Genomic DNA, 19,228 nt, shown 5'->3' on the forward strand with positions numbered 1-19,228 from the left:
TGGATAGTTGATTGCGCGACACATCCAAAAATACACAAGAAATTTAAAGTGGCTGGGAAACCAACGCGGTGACGTGACGTGAAGTGAAGTGTAACCGGTGATGGGTTGTCAAGTGTCAATGCTTAGGTACTTGCTATATATTTTACAATCAGGATGTGAATTTAGCATTCTTATTTATTCTTATATATTCATTATATTTATTATATTATGATATCATTAAATCATTATCACATATAAATATATAAGTTACATATATAAATAAATACAAGTATCGACTTCACGACATACAAAAAAAAGACAGTCCCAACCCCCCATGTAACCCACGACCCAGCTAGCTATCTACCTACCTACCCAATATCCATCCATACGCGCTTACCCATCCCAATGATCCCCTCCCAATCCCATACCCAATCCCATACCCAAACCCCATCCATCCATCCCTCCCCGCCTCTTAATTTTCCCAACCCCAAGCAATTTGCAAAAAGCGACAAAAAAAAATGTAGATGGCAGGACAACCAAGGTGTGACAAGATACAAGAACCTCTCCATCCATTTCTCTTTTCACTTCTCCCTTCTCTCTCTTTGATTCTTTTCTTCCATTCCGTTCCTCACTTAACATACCTATACATACTGACTCAAATCAAAAATCTCAACTCGACTTATTATCATTTCACTCTTCACTACCTATCTGATTCTGATTGTCTTATCAGACCGGAGCTATCGCATTGTTTATCTACACCGATACGATATCATATCATCTATCGTCGGATTATCCTCAGCCTTGTTCAAATAATTGACCGAGTAGAATTGAGATATCAAGGTATGTGTAAAAACAATAATCAGAATACTCTCTTATGAGTTTTCTTCTTCTGTGGCATTATGAGAGATTATAAATTAACATCGCATCCTAGATTTCTATATCTAAATTTCACATTCACATTCACATTCACACTTCCATCTAAACTCATCTCATCTCACTCCACCAATCCACCCACCAAATTCACCACCCTCAACTTCTCACTCACTCACTCACTCACCCCCTCCCTCACCGCTCACCACAAACCCCAACACCCACCGCCAAAATGCAAGAAAACACCGTCATCGCCATAATCATCATCATCCTCTTCCTAATCCTCGCTCTCATCGCCTACGGCATCTACAGACTCGTCCAGCAAGCCCGCGGCGGCTCCTCGACTATCTCTGGTAGCTCTGGGAGTTCGGGAAGTTTGGCTGACGATTAGATTTTTTTTTCCTCCTTCAAACTTGGATGGGAGAGAGGACGGGAGAGAGGAAGAATGGGAGAGGAAACGAAAGAGCGGTGGGAGAAAAAGTGCAAGAGGAAGTAAACTGTGGAGTAGAAAGTTCCATCTTCATGATTCTTCCTTGGAATTTTGCGGCGTAGGCTTGAGGTACATACCTATGCATACATGCATACATGCGCATCAAAATTACGAATGAAGGAATGAGTTGAGTGGAATGCACGGAGCAAATCATGGAAAGGATGCGGCTTTCACATATTCATTCATACATGCATATGTACGCATCTTCCCTCTACAAGTACATTCGATGGAGAGAGGGAGAGAGATGGACGGACAGATGAGGTATGAAGAGCGATCACTCAATAATCAATGATCGATCAATGACGCGGTGGGATCTGGGATTAGAAATTTACGCGGAACGGTACTGTACGGTATGGTATGGTATGGTGTGGTACAGTAGTAATGAAACTCAGAATCAGGAAAAGGGCAGAAAAAGGACAGGGCGGCAGGACAGCAGGAAGGAATAAAGGGATGAACGATATGTATATGATTCACGATACGATACCATACGATACGATAAGAGCGAGATGGGATGGGATGGGATGGGATGTAGATGGAAACAGAAATGACTTTTTAGATTATGAGGGGGGAGAGGGATCAGTCACGTACGTGTGTGTATATTTTAGCAGCATGGCATAGGCATAGGTATACCTACCCAGTAGGGAGGTAGCATTGGAGTTTTCGGATTTGAGGTTTGGGTTGCATTTGGATTGGATATACCACCATTATCATTATTATCATCATCATCATTATTATGAGTATCATTATCAGGATTACTACAATTAAAAATTAAGATCAATCACCATATATATATATATATCACATATTCCATATATTACCTACTTACTTACATGTTTTGACCCGATCTTTCTTTTCTTTTCTTCCCTTTCCTCTTCCTTTTGAATGAAATTCTCAAAGCGAAAATTAATATTCATTATCATCAAAATCTATACAGGTCAAATAGGATAGGTAGGTAGGTATGTGCAATAACAATAAAATATGGTATCATTCTCGTTCTTGTTCTCACCCTCGTCCTCATCCACACTCTTGGTCAACCAATCAATCTCATATGCCTTCTTCCCTCTCCTTCATTGCACTATCATCATCATCATCATCCTCTGTCTCTACCTCATATCAATGATCCCCATTCTAAATACAAATGTATTCCCCTTCCCCACCCCCAAGATAATCCTTCCCCGGTCTTAAACCCACACACCCAACCCACCAATACCTCTCACCCTCTCCCCTCATCCTTTTATTTCATCATCCTCTGCCTCACCCCATCCCTAGCCCTCCCATCCTCTTCCCTCACTCTTATACCCATATCATATACCACATCATATCATGCATTGCATCGCATGCAGCCATCCCAAAACCCAATTGAATTTCAACCCACAAAAGTCCATTTATCCATCCATCCATCCATCCCTTCCCAAAACCCCTTTAAAAAAAAATCCCAAAATCCATGCCCAAAACATATGCAATGCAATGCTCGTTCCATTTACTTATCCAAAGATGAATATGACATGAATACGAATATGAATGTATGAATATACTAAACCCCAAAAAGAGATCCCCCCTATGGAACCTTCACAAGCGAAGCACTGCTCCACTTTATGAATCTTCTTCTCATCTCATCAATCCATCTTCCCGAAAAGGGGTATATAAGATCCAGTGCAAATGCATATTTCAGATTTCCCAATCCCATTCGTAATCCAATCAAATTCCCCATTATATCCAACACCTTTCGTCTCAAAAACGAATCCAAAAAGACTAGCGCCAATTTTTGCCTTGACCCCTTATGCATGAATGCAAACAAACAAAGCAATGAAAAGAAGCCGTGAAGAAGGAAGGGAGGTATTAAGTTGGTAATATGTATGGAGACGAGAAGGTATCGTATGTATCGTATCGAGTGAGAATGGCGTTATCATGATGAGGAAGGAGGATAAGGTGCCGTAGAATAATATATAAATAGAATCTAGATGCAAGGAAGGAACTATAAATCGTTAGTTTTTATCTCATCACGAGTTTTCACCAATTCCGTCCAATCCATCCCCTTTTCAAGAAGAAAAAGACTCACATTCATAACAATTAACATAGGAATATCAAAGACATCCCTCTTAATTGTCCAGCAAGAACTACAATCCACCTTTCCATCCTGTTGTAACGTCTCAATGCCATTGTTTGCATCAATCTCCTTGATCCTATTACCCATTCCTCCAATCCCAGCCCCATTAAATCCAACAATATCTTTTCGCTTTCCCTTATCACCTTCAGGAGATTGAGAGGTATCCTTTGCAGTTTGATATCTAAGAAGCTTATAACGAGTCGTAACACTTCCTCTACTGTCTCCAAATGCCAATCGTGCAAAATCTTCATAGAATTCAATGACGCTATCATCATCTAACAGTTCCGCGAGGAAGATGGGTTGAGTTTTGCCGCCAGGGTTCGAGTCGGCAAGGTTGAGGGGTCGCATTCTAGGAGTTGTAAAACTTTCCCGACCTGAACTTCCTGAGGATGGAGGACCACTACTGCCTGTATTGGTATTAAGGTTTGCTTCATTGCCCAAAAGGACTTCTTTCCTCCATCCAGTCAAAAGTGTGAATTCTTTATTAGCAGCGGCAATTTCTCCAGTCCTACGACAGACCACTGTTGGCGTGCAGCAGTTCAACATGAAGTCTTCATACTCAAATAAAGTTCTTTGAAAACATTTCTCCATGAATATTAAATCCTGTCGATTGAGGGTTTTTGTACAAGAGATAAAGGATGGTCTAATGGAAGCGAGTGATTTGGCTATCCGAAGTGTCTTGTTTGGCGAGAACCGCTTTTGGATGAAAGCAGTCAAGCTATGGAAACCGGTAGTATACGAATAAGGTTCATGGACTGTATCGTAGATGGATGAAGGATCCCGATTCCTCTTTCCAAGTATACCCGATGGCCCAAGCTTGCCAGATGGGCCTGATTTCGTATCTTGTCGTTTTGCTGGCCTATGAGTTGCCGGTGCTGGATAATTAGTAGCAGTCGGTGAGCTCTCAAATCCCATTGTACTTGCCGCAGGACTCGCATCAGTGCTAGGACTGTGTTGACTACCACTAGTGGCAATTGCGTACGCATGAGGTAAACCATGATGTAGGTTATTATTGCCAAAGACATTTCCTCCATTCTGTCTATCCAAACCTACAGCAAAATCCGGCAATGTATCGTGAGGATAGATTTGATTAAAGGGTGGATTATTAGTGAAAGCCGGATTGTTATTGAAGCCGAGATCGCCAACATTCTGTGGCATTCCTGCATTTGAATCTTGTGGTGGTGTTTCTGCTGAGCCTGATGCCATATGCCCTAGCATTCCAAATTCTAATGCTCCATAATGATTTCCGAAATTTAGCCCTTCTAAATCAAAGTTGAATAGTGCCGGGTTACTGGGATCGAAAAATGCACCGCCTCCAAATGCGGAATGAGAATCGTTTGAAACTTGCGGTAGAGAAATTCCTTGCAGTCCAGCTGGCCGATTACCTGCTGTATGGAAAGTTGGAGATATCGGTGATGGCTGATTGCTTCCAAAAGACAGTCGATTCTGCAATGGCGGTGGCATTTGACCTTGTTGATTGGCTCCAAAAAGTGGATAAGATGGTGAAGTATCAGGCTGAGAGAAAAAGTTTCCCATACCAGGGGAAGGTTCCGTTGGTGTTGATGCGGCAGTGGCTCGATTATTGCTCACTTGTTGATTATAAGTTGGTCCCAAAACAGGTCTGAGAGCTTCCGGGGGTGCATCGTGAAGATACTTTGCTTTCTTTCTGACACCATCCTGGCAGGCATCCGCTAAACCTCGTTTTATACAACGTTGGCATGGACGCTCGTCCCCTATTGAATTCATTCTCAGCACATGTAGCAAATTTCATTGAAAATTTAGAAAATTTAGATAAAAATAAAGAACAAAACAACGAATCGTGAGGCTCTTGGCACGAAAAAGAGCCCCAAAATGAATCCTTGATAAAAACAAACATACCACAAGTTAAATGAGCTCGTTGACAAGCAAAACAAGCTCTTCTTGCCTTCTTTCTTCTGGGTCTCAAGGGATCTTTAGGATCGAATTTTGGTTTTGTAACTGTAGCCGTTGCTCCTACAGTATTTCCATTCTCCTCACCGTCCGGTCTTACTTTTTGTTCCGCCATTTCTTGATTATCGTCCTCTTTTCCTACAACATCAAGCTCTTGCTCATGATCACTATAATCGTTCTCCGAAGCGCCATCCGAAACCTCAGGATCATCTATTTCAGTTTCTCCCGACATCCTGTCTTAAATACCTCACTTGGTACTTGTGCAGAAGCTAGTTCGTTTCTGCGACACCACACTCCAATCAATAGAAGCCCCAGTCAACCTCACTCGCCAATCCTTGAACAGGAGCCCTGCTGCAGCAGCCTCGTCACACAACCAAGGCAACACAGGATGGTGCCGTGAACCGCCCGTCCAGCAACAATGCACAATGACCTTGTTTCCTCACTCCCACACTTCCAGCGCACACTTCTACCACCTTCTTGCGTCTGCGAGCAATCTTAATGCTACAAAGGGTAACCCTAGCGATACTCCGAAATAAATTCTTGCCGCAAAGTAAGTACCCGCGTCTTTTCAATCCCTTACCACGTTTCGCCGCGTGCCTATCCGAACACCAACACGCGTTCGCATGCACCGCTATTTGACCGGCCTAAAATCCTCTCTTTCCGTAATTCCTTCCCAGAAACCAGGTAGGTTTGCCCGACTCGGCCGCTCCGTATTCTCTCGTAATTTCCTTTGACCCGAAATCTCACCCTTTGGTCTTTTCTCTTTTCGACAATCTTGCTTTCGATTCTTTTCGATTCTTGTTTTTTTTCTGCAGCCAATCCAAAACCTAGTCTCTTCGTAAAGCACTACATCCACACATGTATAGTCACGCGGAGAACCTACTCCTTCAACCAAGCCTCTTCTCTCGTGCTGGAGAGAATGCGCAAATGTAATAATCGAATGCTGTGTTACTGTATGGTGCTGCAAGTATCCGCGAGCTAGTCCCACCGCAATCGCATTGATGCCCAAATAAAATGCCTTCCACTACTGATGCAATTGAAATATCCTTTCCCTTTTTGCGTATCACTTCACAATCGATATATTGGAAATGGATATATTCGCCGTCCTTTGTTTCCTCGAGCGGCCAGGGTGTTTGGGGTTTGTTTCCTTTTCAATCGGAACCTATATAGCTTTTTTCTTTCTCTTCTTTGGATCTTTCGCCTCGTATGGAAGAGACTTCAAATTGTTGCCGATCAGGACGGCGGGGGCTCGATGAATTGCGAATTGAAATTGCACTTATCTTCTGTGCAATGGCGGATGAAAGGATTTGGGAAGAAGAGGTGGTGGGTAAATGGGTGTGAGTGGGTGAGTTTGGGTGGGTAGAAACGGGTAAGCTGAGAGAGTAGGATATCAATTGGTTTTCCCAGAGTTGGATTTTGAAATTTGAAACTTGATTTTTTGATTGATTGACTGATTGATTGAACAAACAAATTACCTTTCCAGATGGTAAATCAATAGAAGATCTTTGTACTCAATTGAATGATATAGAGTATCACCAAAATTCATTCCTTTCAAGCTTAAACGCCGCGTGGCAGGAACGAGGTTTGTTGTTGCGACCGTCTTGTATTGTATTATTGCGCGGGGAAAATTTTAGTGATGTTCAACAGATTAAGCAAAAGCAAAAAGAAGCTTTTCCTAAAGAAATCAAAGTGGAGAGTGGAGTGAAGTGGATTAGATCAATAAACGGTAAAATGATGCTTGAAATGAGTGAATTATGATAAATAATGATAAATTTTATTATAAAGCCACAATTGACACAGCCACATTTTTAATACTCAATATATCCGCAATAATATTTACCCAGCCCTCGTATCTAGGTGATTGTTCAATATTATCATCATCAGATATTAATGTTCATTTATGGCATACAAACAATCAATTGTTGAACTCGAATATCATGGGTATGACAAGCTCTTTGTTGAATCCAGCTTTTTTGGCTTACATTAAGCCATTGCCTAATATATAAAGACATACTAAACACTTGTCTTTCACTCTCACTAACCAGTCATCCATCTCTACCTCGAGCGCAGCGAGCTAAGGGGGTTTGGGGGCTTGCCCCCATCATCAATAGCTTCATCAATAATAAGAATTCGATCATCATGAGTCTATTAAATGACGCTTCGCTGACCCTCCGGGGGCCACTGCCGTGGAGGCAGACTAGACATTATTACTTCCCTCCTTCAAACTCCCTCGAGTTATCACTATAATAAGCTGGTAACAACTACCTACCTACTATTTACTACATTGCATATGCATTCATACATAATACATAATACATACATAAAATACTATATAATACATGAAGTAACAGCAAACCAAAGTAACTTGTCCTACTCTATCAACCAATCCCAAGCATTCCACTCAAGCAAACTCACCACCCATCCATCCGTCACAAAACGTTCATTAGAAATAAGCCGACTCGCTTACCTTACATACGTACCTGGGTATATCGTGTTGTACCATACTATATGTACTGTACTGTATTGTATCCCACTCACCGACTGACTACTAACTGAACGACAGACTGACTCCATTCATCTCGATCCTCCATCTATCCATCTATCTATCGTATCCCACCACCCTTTCATCTACCAGCTACCACGTATTCTGCATATTGGCTTTAACAGTCCTAGTCCAGTCACTAACTACCCACCCACTCACTCCCTTACACACAACCTGTATTCATTCCATCCATACATGCATATCTATCCATCCAACCATCCATTCATTTCCACCAAACAGAATCCGTTCCGTCCCAATGGTTTCTGGAGTTTACGGGAATACACATCGCATCACATCAATCACCCTCCAAGACCCCACCATCAAAACATAAACACAAACCTCAATTCCCAATCCCTAATACCAATTCCTTTTTCCCTTTTCCCTTCCTCCCTATCTTGTCTTCATCCCTAGGCTCTAGATGCAGATAGAAATACGGGAATACCGCAAGGGAATAACACTGTATCTCCATCCATCAACCTATCCAATTCAAATCAGAATCAGAATCCAAACACCATCCATCCATCACATATCCTCTTCTCTTCTCTTCTCACTCCCTCATCACATCTACATGTACCAATACAATAAATACAATACATCACAACATAACACACAATCCCAATTCCAACAGATAGATATATGCACTCGCACACCCATACACCTCATCTCACCTCTCCTCACCTCACCTCAATACATTGTAGCACATGCACACACATACACATACACATCAGCTACCCAAGGTACATGATATATTAACTCATGGAACCAGGAAGCCACCATCTAGTATCTAGTAACTCGCATCTCTCCCGTGCCCCATCCACCTCTCCACCCATCTTTTTTTATTTAGAAAATAAAACAAAACAAAACAACAAACCCAAAGAAATTCGCCAAAATGCCAAGGTACCTACCCAATGCTGGAGATGGCGGAGTGGCGCGTAGTAGCTGTAACTATCTAGCTAGCCCGCTTCAGTATTCAAACATTCAAATAGTTAAATCGAGTGCGAACCAGATTTCAATTTTCAAAGGCTACATGCGACGAGACGAGACGAGACGACGGGGTAGTGGGGGTTTGGAAAGAAAAGAACTACTCGCTACCTACTACCTACTTACCTACCTACCTACCTACTTACTAGGGAGTTGGAATGAATGAATGGATCCATCAAAATGAAATAGAATGGAATGGAATAGAATGGGGAAATAAAGATTGTGTTACCTTTGACACATACCTACCTACCTACCTACCTACCTACCTACCTACCTACCTACCTAGATAATAATATTTATTCCCATCTGATTTTCCCTTCGGAGGAATTACATCCTGATTTTCCATCCATCTCAAATTCTTATTTCCATCTTTGCGTTCGTTGGAGAATTTGTAGATACTAGAGAGTGTTTTGAATGAATGAATGAATGATTGATTGATTTGGGGTATATGCTACATGAATGAAAACCAGGTAGGCTCCGTCCTTCACCTAGACATAGATAGATACCTAGGTAGGCAAAGTAACCATTAACGTACATGTCAACGTTAGCGTAAACGTTAACTCGCAACGTCTATTTTATTAATAAAAGAAAACCCAAACCCGATTCTCCCTTCCTTTCCATTTTCCCAAAACTCCATTTACCCATGCATGCAATGCTCACTAACCCAATCGCTAGAAATTTTAAAAACTTTCTGTGCTTCCTCAAAAGCTCCAATGATTCTGAGCCCATGTTCATATTTTATATTAACTGCGGTCGCATGTATTGCCGAAAAGACTCATCACGCGGTAGCAAAACGACTATGTCCCTGATTTTCTTCCCGTATTTAAAGAAGAGGTAGGGGAAAGGCGTCATGACCAGCGTCAAAAACGCCAGGAGAGTAGTTGCCCATTGATCGCCGAGCTTGTGATACATTTGGATCCCAAAGAGCGGAAAGATAGCTGGTGGAATTGATTCAGCCTTTATTTTTGTATTCTCCTCTCGTACATATAAGACATTTATAGGTATGTAGGTGATTTGATCTCAGGTCAATGGGGGAGAGATGGGAATAGGACTAACCTCCGAAACTACTTCTCATGAAACTATTTGCTGCTAGAGCGCTGGCTGCATACAATGGATATGCATCGACTAGGAATGTAAAGATACCAGTAAAGACAAGAATGGTTCTGCATGAATCCCAGCCGGTTAGCTACTTTTCCAAGTGTATCGTTTGGTACCACATCAAATGTGTGTCATGTGAAACATCTCGAGTCTTCTTCCTCACCAGAGCATGAAATAGAGTGAAGATCTAGCATCACATTTCCCCGAAAAGGAACAGATGTGCAAAACATCAAATGACGAGATCAACTACATCTCCATGCAGGAACGAAACAGCCATGATGCAAGCACCACTTCGGCGATGGAACATACATGGTTCGGGGACCTAACTGCAAAGCGAGAGACACACGAGAGGACATCACGAATAGTGAAGAAATTTCATAAGAGGGAAAAAAAACTTGACGTACCCCATTCCGAAAATACCGGATCCAATAATTGGGAAAACCCAATGAACAGATGAGTATGTTGTCCACGCAAAGAGAAATAAACCGATAGGAACGAGACATGCTCCTAGAATGGCTGGAGGTAGACGATATTCAGGTTCGGACCCACCAATTTCGCCCGTCATTTCTTCTCTCTGATTGATCAGTCTTACATAGTTCTTATGCCAGAAAGGATCAGTAGCCGCTGCGATTAGCATTCCGATGAATAGACCGAGGAAGGTCAATCCAACTTGATATGGTTGGAATCCGTGTTTACCTTCAAAGACGAGAGGAAAGGCGCCGAAGAAAAGGTAGAGGATACCAAGCAAGATAGCCGAAAATATGCAAAGGTTGAGACACATGGGCTCAAAGATTAATAATTGACCGGGTCTGAGGAGGGAATAGCCAATAGTCTTCGGAATAGACTTGTTGAGTCTCTCATTAGGTGCAAACCAACGATCATCACCAGTCTCCTTTCGAATCTTACGAGCTTTGGCCTTCAAGACAACCGGATGGTAAGTTTCTGGGACGAGAGAAAAGATCAGTGTTAAGTTGCACGCTGACCAGATGATCAGAACGTAGAATGTCCAACGCCATGATGTAAATTGGTTAATGAATCCAGAGATTAGTGGACCAAACGATGGACCGATGAATGGCGATGCTGTATAGAGTAGCATAGGACCTTGAAGTTGTTCTCGATTGAACAAATCTCCCACTGTGCCTCCTGCGACGGACAGAAAAGCACTCCCGGAAAGACCAGCAAAGAATCTCGCTACGAGCATCGTCTGAATATTTTGCGCCACAGCCGAAGGAATAAGCCATAATAAGAAGAAAGAAAAGGAGCAAAGATATATCGGACGCCGACCATAAAATTCACTATTGATGTCAGTACGTAAGTTGAAGCAGAAACATCGAATAGATTGCTTACGAAAGAGGTCCGAGCAACATGGGTCCCAGGCCAAGTCCAAGGATAAACATAGAAAGTCCAAGGGTAGCGACTTCTCGAGAGCAATTGAATTCTTCCTCTATCTGTGCGTATGTACTGGTATACATTGATGACGCACATGTACTAATATGCAAGTCAGATTAGTATGCGTAATATTCTACGATTTGGCTCCACCATCTATGAGTGTTTGTGGTGCCGAAAAGGTAGGTGAATTTTGATATCAACCAAGATTACCAGATGAACCCCATCTGAAGATCCCAAGGCAGAGTACCGATTCAAGCGAGAATTACATGATAAAAGATGGGATGAACTTACACACAAAAAGAACTTGCGCTAACAATAATAACCACCAACCACTTTCTCCCATGAGCCATACTTCTCGGACACATGGGATCACTATCACCACCATCAAACTTCACCTCGAAAGGATCTCTCTCATCTTCTTCTCCTTCATAATCCCCAGCAGGATTGTCCGGATCGTCGCAACCATATCCGTTGGAAGAACGTCTTCGTGCCAGTGAAATGGATCGACTTAGTTTCTTGTCCCATGTCGGAACGGGTGTATCTGGAGGTGAAATTACGATGGGTGCGAATTCCTTGTCGAATTCAGTTGCAGCATGCGAGAGCTCAGAAGGTGAGACTGGAAGTTTCTCGAAATCGAGGTCTTGGATTGAGGACATTATGAGATGAGAATGAAGTGTTGTCGTTGATTGGAGTGGAGAGGAGAGGATAGGAGTGAATCAATGTATTGTTTGTGAGAAATAGGAGGGGATGTGAAGTTGCGATTGGTATCAAGGTATTGATGAGATGATAGCTATATCAATTCATTATTCGGACAGCTGAATTCATATGGGTAGGTAGGCAGGTATGTTGGATGAGTATATTGTTGTACACATTCATTCCCTCTGGTTGAAAGATATACTCGGGGTGCAAGATGGCATCGGGTCTTGATATATAAATGGTTATGAGAAAGTAAAAAAAAATGGTTAATGGATAATAAATACCGATATAACCTTAATCCAAAGCTTTTACAGCTTCCCCTGTCGTTTTTAAGATGGCAGCTAGGGATTTATCAGCAAATCTCAACTTTTTCATAAGATTGTCATGAGATCGGATTCTCTTTGATGATTGTTCCTGAAAAGAAAATTCGCCTTCGAAATGGGGATTTTGCTAGTATTGAGGAGAAAGTGGGGGTGGATGTTGCGGAGTTCGCGGCAGTAAACTCGGCACCTCAGAATGGCATTGTAATGGCATCCATTGTTATATCATTCTTCAATGATTCCAGGATCTTGCCAAGATTTGGTCTTGTCATGTTCTTGCGGTGAAGGTGATGAGATGATTGAAAGCATAGGATGAATATGAATTGAAGTTTCTTCATGTCTTCATGTCTTCATGTCTTCATGTCTTCACCTCTTCACCTCTTCACCTCTTCACCTCTTCACCTCTTCACCTCTTCACCTCTTCGTTTCAATCTTCATTGTTATTCGGTATCTGGTATCAACTCATCCGGTCACCGATTCCATGATATATCCGTTGCATATCTGATACGTACTGTCTCCAAACTTCTCTTGATCCGCATATCTCCCGAGCTCCCGAATTTTCCCCAGACGGACTCGAGGCGGGTTCAAAATGACCTCAATGCCAGACCGTTTTGCTGCCTTATTTTGTTGATTACGTTTTTACGCCATTTCATCATCTCTCCATCCGGCCCCTGCGTGCTTGTCGGCTCGGCTGCATAAACGCCGATGATCCCCATTTATCGTTTGAATATTTATCCTCCTTGGCGTTAGTGTCAACAGTGCACAATGCACAATGCACATTGCACAGTAAGCATTGTCATGAGGGGTTTCGTATCATCATAACTCAGTGTCGTTACACTTTAACGCCGGTAACTAACAATCGAAACTCTTAACGGCTGACCCCTTCCCAGTTGAGTTGGGGAAATTAAGTGTCTCTGGAAAGCAGACGTCCTCGATCAATCAACATCCATACAATTCGTTTGGCTTTGAAGTTATTATGAAAAATCTAATATCTTCATGGTATCTGACCTGTGCCGAATTCAATAGTATGAAATTTCCTCAAATCACACAGGAATTGGTTGTTGTGTGGTGGAAAAAAGCTTTTCTATGTTGATCTGTTGTGGTGATACATTTCCTATCAAAAATACTAGTGGAGGCACTTATTTGCTTTCCGGGGAAACTTACTTTCCCCAACTTAAAAATAGGTAGTCGGCATTTAAAAGGCCGACTATTAGTTGCTCATGGTTGTTGTTGCTATTCTGGTGATTGATATTCCTCTTGAGCCTGTGCGCCATGGGAGAACGTCAATGTCTTACATTCGGTGGTTAGCACTGGGTCTATGCGAAGTGCATATATGACATACGGCGAGACATCGCTCTGTATTCGCGAGTCCGTAAAAACAAACATTCATGCTTAATTTTCATAGCTACACTTTGATCATGCCATGAGATATCATTTGTTCACACCCAAGTGCTTCAGTAAACACGCAGAGAAAGTGATGAGGGAGAATTAGAACAAAGTAAATTTAGCTTCAATTGCAAAATCGTGGTATTTATCACGAATATCTTATTATTCTGAATCCATCCCCAAAATATGTGAAAAGCGTCTTCTCGTTCAGTCCTCTCAACTCATCCATTATCTCCTTTACCACAATCACTCAACCTCACCCTTGCCACTTAAATCTACTCTCCCTAAACATTCCCACCATCCCAGTCGGAAGTAATCCCTTCTCTACAACATTTATCCCCCCAAACCTCTCCTCCATATCTGCCCCATAAAGCTGCAAAATCCACTTCTGATAATTCGTCATCCCTCTCGTCTCCCATCTTCCCCCCTGCACCACTCTTCCCACCATGATATCGACCGCGCACTCCCTTGGTTCATTCATCAGCTGATCATACGCACTATGCAGCGCTCTCGATGTGCGTTCTCGATATTGTGTATATTCTTTAAACAAGGGGAAGCCTTCAAGGTCGAGCTCTTTATCACGTCGAGGACGACTTGACCATACGTCGCCATCATCGTATTGCTTTTTCGCGCGCTCGTAACTATGACGCTCTTCGGTGAAGAAAGTATCCATTATTTTATCTGGATTAGCTTCAACTTGATCGCGGATCAAATAGAGTGGTACAAAAGGAGATTTGAGGTCGAGACCACCCATGGACATGGGAAAATAGAGGTAGCCTTCTGGAATGTTTTCCACACCAAAACGAGCATGAAGCATAGATTTAAGAGTTGAGGTAACGGAGCCACCGGTTTCGGAAAAGAGCTGGGTTTGAATACGGGAGAACGTCGTGAGAATATCTTCCACGTGGGCGAGTCCGAAACAATGGGCCGGTCGACCGAAGTTTGTGGTGAAGAAACGGGAGCCGTAGATGTTCCAGGCTTGAATCCAATCGAATATAGACTTGCAGGCGTATAATTGAAGACTTAACTCTTTGATATGGTTATCAACTAGCTTTTGATCAATCAAGAATCGACCAGTGAGAGGATCCAGGTACAGGAAATTCCAACGAACAAGTCCTTTAGGAAGAGATGAAGGAACCTTGGTGATAGTGGTAGGATGACGAGTGACGGTGCAGGAACCTGTTTTATCAGTATTAAAGGCAAGTCCCATGAGGGCTGCAAACTCTTCCATGACGTTCCACCCAGATACGCAAACTGATTCGCTACCCCAGAACCATATATCGTCGTGTAGGCGGTATAGACGTGCACCATTGGTTCTATTATTCATGGCGAAATCAAGACAGAATAGAACAGTTTCGCCGAGCATGTCACTTAGTGGGCCACTAATTGGAGTCCCACGTTTGCGGATACGCACAGGGGCGGATGGTCCGTCGGAAGGAAAGACCATGGGTGCTTCGAGAGCGCGGCGGAAGAAAGATACCCATTTAGAGGAAACACCGAAATGTGATAGAACTGAGAACATACTTGTATGAGAGAGTGAAGGACCAAACCAAGCGAAATCGGAACGAACGACCGTCACAGGGTTGCCAAGACGAGTTTGCATTATTATTTCGGTAGCCAAAGTGTGAAGGACTGATTGTGTAATTTGTTGAGGGGATTTGCGAGTGTCGGTTTCGCATTCAGAGTCGTCGTCGGCGTAGCCGCCTCGTTGTTCCTCGGGAGAATGTTGTAGATGTTCAAGGAAAATTTCAGAGTTGAAATGGCTCTCTCGGGTAGCTTCAACGTTGACTTGATTGCTACAAGTTTGGCCAAAGAAGTATTCGCGTCTGTGTTTGTCTGCTTTTGGAACTTGTGTAGTGGAGCTGGCCCAGACATTGTGGGAATTTTTAAATTCGGTAAGCTTGTCTTTGAAAAATACGGACCATTTAACGCCGAGATAACGAAGAAGAATGGATTGCAGAAGATCTTCGTCATGATAAAATCGGTAGCGACCGTTGACTTGCCGGCGTTGTTCGACAGGAGTACCCTCTGAGCCCCATTTCCACTTGTCTATTGAGGATATGCGCATATTTAGAACGTCGGCGACTTCAGCGAGGACGACCTTATTGCTTTGAAAGTCTTTAAGAATGGCGCGCTTTTCATCAGTAAGAAGATCACTGCGTAGGAGGCCATTGATCACCCATTTCAAGGAGTTTTCGTCAAAGTGCACTTGATTTTCCATCTCCTTTTCAAAGGTGGCGGCCTGGAGTCGTAGTTTCTCCCAAGCAGTCTTGATGTCCGATGTTGAGGTAAAAAGCTTGGTAAGATATGATTCGATAGCAGCGGAATCAGTTTCTAGAGGATTAAAAACATAGTCTTCCCATTTCTGTCGCTGCTCATGCATCTCCTTTCGACCAATGCTCTCAAATTCGTCATCAGACGCCGTCTTCTCTTCCGAGGCTGAGAGCCACTCATTGACAAGTCGACCATATAAAGAAGCATATTCGTATTTCAATGAATGGACGTCGAGTTCCTTCTCAAGTTTTTCTTGCCAATCTTTGAGGAGGCCTTCTGAAACCGATGGGTCATGTTGAGCTTGTTGAAGGAAGAGTCGGATGTTGTACAATGAGATGGATTTGTTATCCTTGAGCTTTCCCATGGAAGCAAGACTCTCAATACGATCTAGTAAGATGCGGAGTTTCTCACTTTGCTTGGGCTGATCTGAGACGGTCTTAAGAAGTTCCGACTTGCCATGCTCGAATGCAGACCTCTGGCTTGAAATCTCTTCGAGTTTGATGGATGTGATGGAGGAAAGAGTATGGGAGAGAATGTCGGTGGATGCCATGATGAAGTTTTTTTGAGACGTAGATGATAAACTTTGGTAAATTCTGCTAATGGAAGATGTGCTCTGATGACGAACGATTGCGGATCAGAGAGCAATGTGAGGGCGAGTGTAAATGTTGAGCTTGTTGAAGAGGATGAAGGGGGATGGATAGACAAAATAGCAGAGGGACGCCATATTTATATGTTGTGGTCATAATAGAGCTTCAATATAAATTGAAGACAAACTTGTATTCAACTATTATGATCTCATTACTAAAGAGTATAATGGGTCATTCTAGCTACTAAGAAAAGCGTTCCTGCCTGATGAAAGCGACTTGGTATGATTGAGAAAGGAAAATAAAGGGGAGTATTCAGCTGTGCTAACCCAGATTTCTCTTAGTCGCTTTGATAAAACATACAAATGTGTGTGTTGAGATGCACTGCTTGACTAAGAAGCCAATTAAAGAACATCAACTGGGTTCAATTATCAAAGATCAACAACGGCACAGAATTGCTTTCTCCACTTGGATCGCACATGAGTCAACGGCAAACAATATTCATGACTGTGAGTAAACGGTGAACTTCCGGGGGGCCTCCTCTCGTTGGAGGCCTCCCAGCACAGTTCACCAGCGTTGATGGGAAACTAGAAAAAAAACAGCAATAATGCCCTTGACATACATACAAATTAGATACTATTCTCAAGCCAATAGCTCTCACTGTGTAAGCGATAGCATCGATGGGGAAGAAATATGAACCAGCATGAGGTTGAACTTTTGCAGTATCAAAATCTATAATGCCTAGCCCCTAAAGGGTTAGTGTGGGGTACTAAAGTGGCTTTGCTACACTTGAGCCACAGTCTTCTTCTCGTCTCAGAAAACTTATGGTCTAAGATAAACACAACATTGAATGCTTAGGTAGGTGTTGCAGATTCTTCAAAGGCATAATTACTAGCAGTCAGATTTCTGGGATACTTTGACAAATTCCCAAATTCTTCTACACAGTTTGCGAATTTATCGTGCTGGTTCGATACACCGGCACCTTCAAAATGGTTACAAAACGCCATAATCATGTGTTGGTCAGGTATGCACACTCGAGGCACAGCACCCTCGCCATTCTGCATACGAAGCCTACTAGTTAATTTGATCGTCAAGCTTATTTTCGAATGTCAAGATTATCTCATCGTCGTATTTCTGCTTCTTGTGTATAATTCCATCGCCGAATTTGCACCCAGGTATGAAAGCTATTTGAACGGTCACACAAAATGGATAACTTGATCTAGTGCTGAGAATCACATTCGAGGCTTGAAGAAAGATACTGGTTATTTTGCCGAATTTCTAGGAGAACGGAGCGAACATAGGCCAGAGAAATTGCTGGATGTGCTGGGGAATCAGCATTCGAGCCTTGATAAATCACTTTTCTGGGAACTCGTAATTGAAAATGTCGTTTCTGATGCCCATGGTGCTTTAGTTACACTATTTCTCTCAGACCTTAGACTCATCTCGCATATCTATCATGATCTGGAGATATGTTTTCCATGGGCTTGTTTCTATGGGTATCAAGCCAACCTATATAAAGACCACCTTTCGAAACTTTCAACGACGGCATGAGCTATTTGACAGCATACATATCAATGTCAAAGGTATTGGCTTAGCCGACTTTGGGTCTTCAGCCGAGGGCCGCTTTCACTATCCGTCTGAAAAACGAAGAAACGAACAAAACAGGGAGAGCAAGAGGAAAGCTGAACAAAATCTGGATGGGTTTTGGCAGAAAACGGATGAGGTGTACCAAAGAAACACTGGTCAAACTTTGAACCAGGCTGTAAAGCATATCTGTACCGTCGTGCCTTCGCTCGAGCGGATACCCGAATGGGTCGAGGCAATAAATGTACCAAAAACTAACCCCCAAGAAAGAACTGGTCGCGACGAAGCATCTCCAATACCACAATTTGACTCCGATGATACTACCAAATTCATTGCTCCACAACCAAAGTCCAAGCCCAAAACTCGCGGTTCAGCGATTACTACCAAATCTCCAACCCCATTAGCAGCAGCAGCTCCAGCGGCAACTCCAACTCCAACTCCGGATTCTCAACCAACATTCAAACCCAAAGCCCGAGCGATCAAAGTCTTCAGAGTTCTCTTCCGGTAACAATCTCTTAATGATCTCCCTAGTGAAATTCCCTGGGCGAATTTCCTCTACGCAATGACGTCTACGAGCTTCGCGGCCGAAAAACAATACGGTTCGGTGTGGCAATTTACGCCGACGAAATTGGATATCGAGTGGAGTATTCAGTTTCATGAACCGTATCCTCCGGGGAAAATTGCGTTTCGCACAGTGAGGAGGACGGGGAGACGTTTGGGTAGGTCGTATGATTGGGGGGGGGATGTTTGTTCTTGAGTAGGGTGTGGTGAGGTATGCTTGACGATTCAAGGTTGGAAGTATTTGACTTTTTTAATCTACCCAGGCATCTGAGGTGAAATTTGGTGTCCATTGACATGGAAGTCATAACAATGAGTTTGTTCAAAAAGCTTCAAATAAGCTGCCGTTAAGGAGTTGACTACTTCGAAGTAAGGTAAATTTATTGAATTGAACTAACGTAAGAAGGGAGAAAGGCGTGAAGTTTGTAGATTAGAAAGATT

The 19,228-nt window shown here is 42.7% G+C and overlaps 5 protein-coding genes across 5 annotated transcripts; 2 read left to right on the top strand and 3 right to left on the bottom strand.

Annotated features, from left to right (window-relative positions):
- Positions 1-1,081: 1,081 nt before the first annotated feature.
- On the top strand, positions 1,082-1,240 carry Bfra_008063 (uncharacterized protein; the record flags this gene model as incomplete). Its single annotated transcript, XM_037338428.1, has 1 exon — positions 1,082-1,240. One exon carries the CDS (start codon positions 1,082-1,084, stop codon positions 1,238-1,240), a length of 159 nt encoding a protein of 52 aa, XP_037190491.1.
- Positions 1,241-3,314: 2,074 nt separating this feature from the next.
- Bfra_008064 (putative transcription factor protein) lies at positions 3,315-5,607 on the bottom strand (the record flags this gene model as incomplete). The annotated part of the gene is made up of 2 exons (XM_037338429.1): positions 3,315-5,179; positions 5,325-5,607. The coding sequence occupies 2 exons, from the start codon at positions 5,605-5,607 to the stop codon at positions 3,315-3,317; spliced, it is 2,148 nt and encodes a 715-aa protein (XP_037190492.1).
- A 4,029-nt stretch (positions 5,608-9,636) lies between these two features.
- On the bottom strand, positions 9,637-12,041 carry Bfra_008065 (putative mfs transporter protein; the record flags this gene model as incomplete). The annotated part of the gene is made up of 5 exons (XM_037338430.1): positions 9,637-9,836; positions 9,955-10,061; positions 10,401-11,291; positions 11,344-11,484; positions 11,677-12,041. 5 exons carry the CDS (start codon positions 12,039-12,041, stop codon positions 9,637-9,639), a joined length of 1,704 nt encoding a protein of 567 aa, XP_037190493.1.
- Positions 12,042-14,043: 2,002 nt separating this feature from the next.
- Bfra_008066 (uncharacterized protein) lies at positions 14,044-16,611 on the bottom strand (the record flags this gene model as incomplete). The annotated part of the gene is made up of 1 exon (XM_037338431.1): positions 14,044-16,611. The coding sequence occupies one exon, from the start codon at positions 16,609-16,611 to the stop codon at positions 14,044-14,046; it is 2,568 nt and encodes an 855-aa protein (XP_037190494.1).
- Positions 16,612-17,671: 1,060 nt separating this feature from the next.
- Bfra_008067 (uncharacterized protein) lies at positions 17,672-19,083 on the top strand (the record flags this gene model as incomplete). The annotated part of the gene is given in 5 exon segments (XM_037338432.1): positions 17,672-17,820; positions 17,869-18,055; positions 18,075-18,733; positions 18,761-18,974; positions 19,054-19,083. The coding sequence occupies 5 exon segments, from the start codon at positions 17,672-17,674 to the stop codon at positions 19,081-19,083; spliced, it is 1,239 nt and encodes a 412-aa protein (XP_037190495.1).
- Between the last annotated feature and the right edge of the window lie 145 nt (positions 19,084-19,228).

The sequence above is a fragment of the Botrytis fragariae genome, assembly GCF_013461495.1.
Source record: "Botrytis fragariae strain BVB16 chromosome Unknown tig00000112, whole genome shotgun sequence".
Classification (NCBI taxonomy): domain Eukaryota; kingdom Fungi; phylum Ascomycota; class Leotiomycetes; order Helotiales; family Sclerotiniaceae; genus Botrytis; species Botrytis fragariae.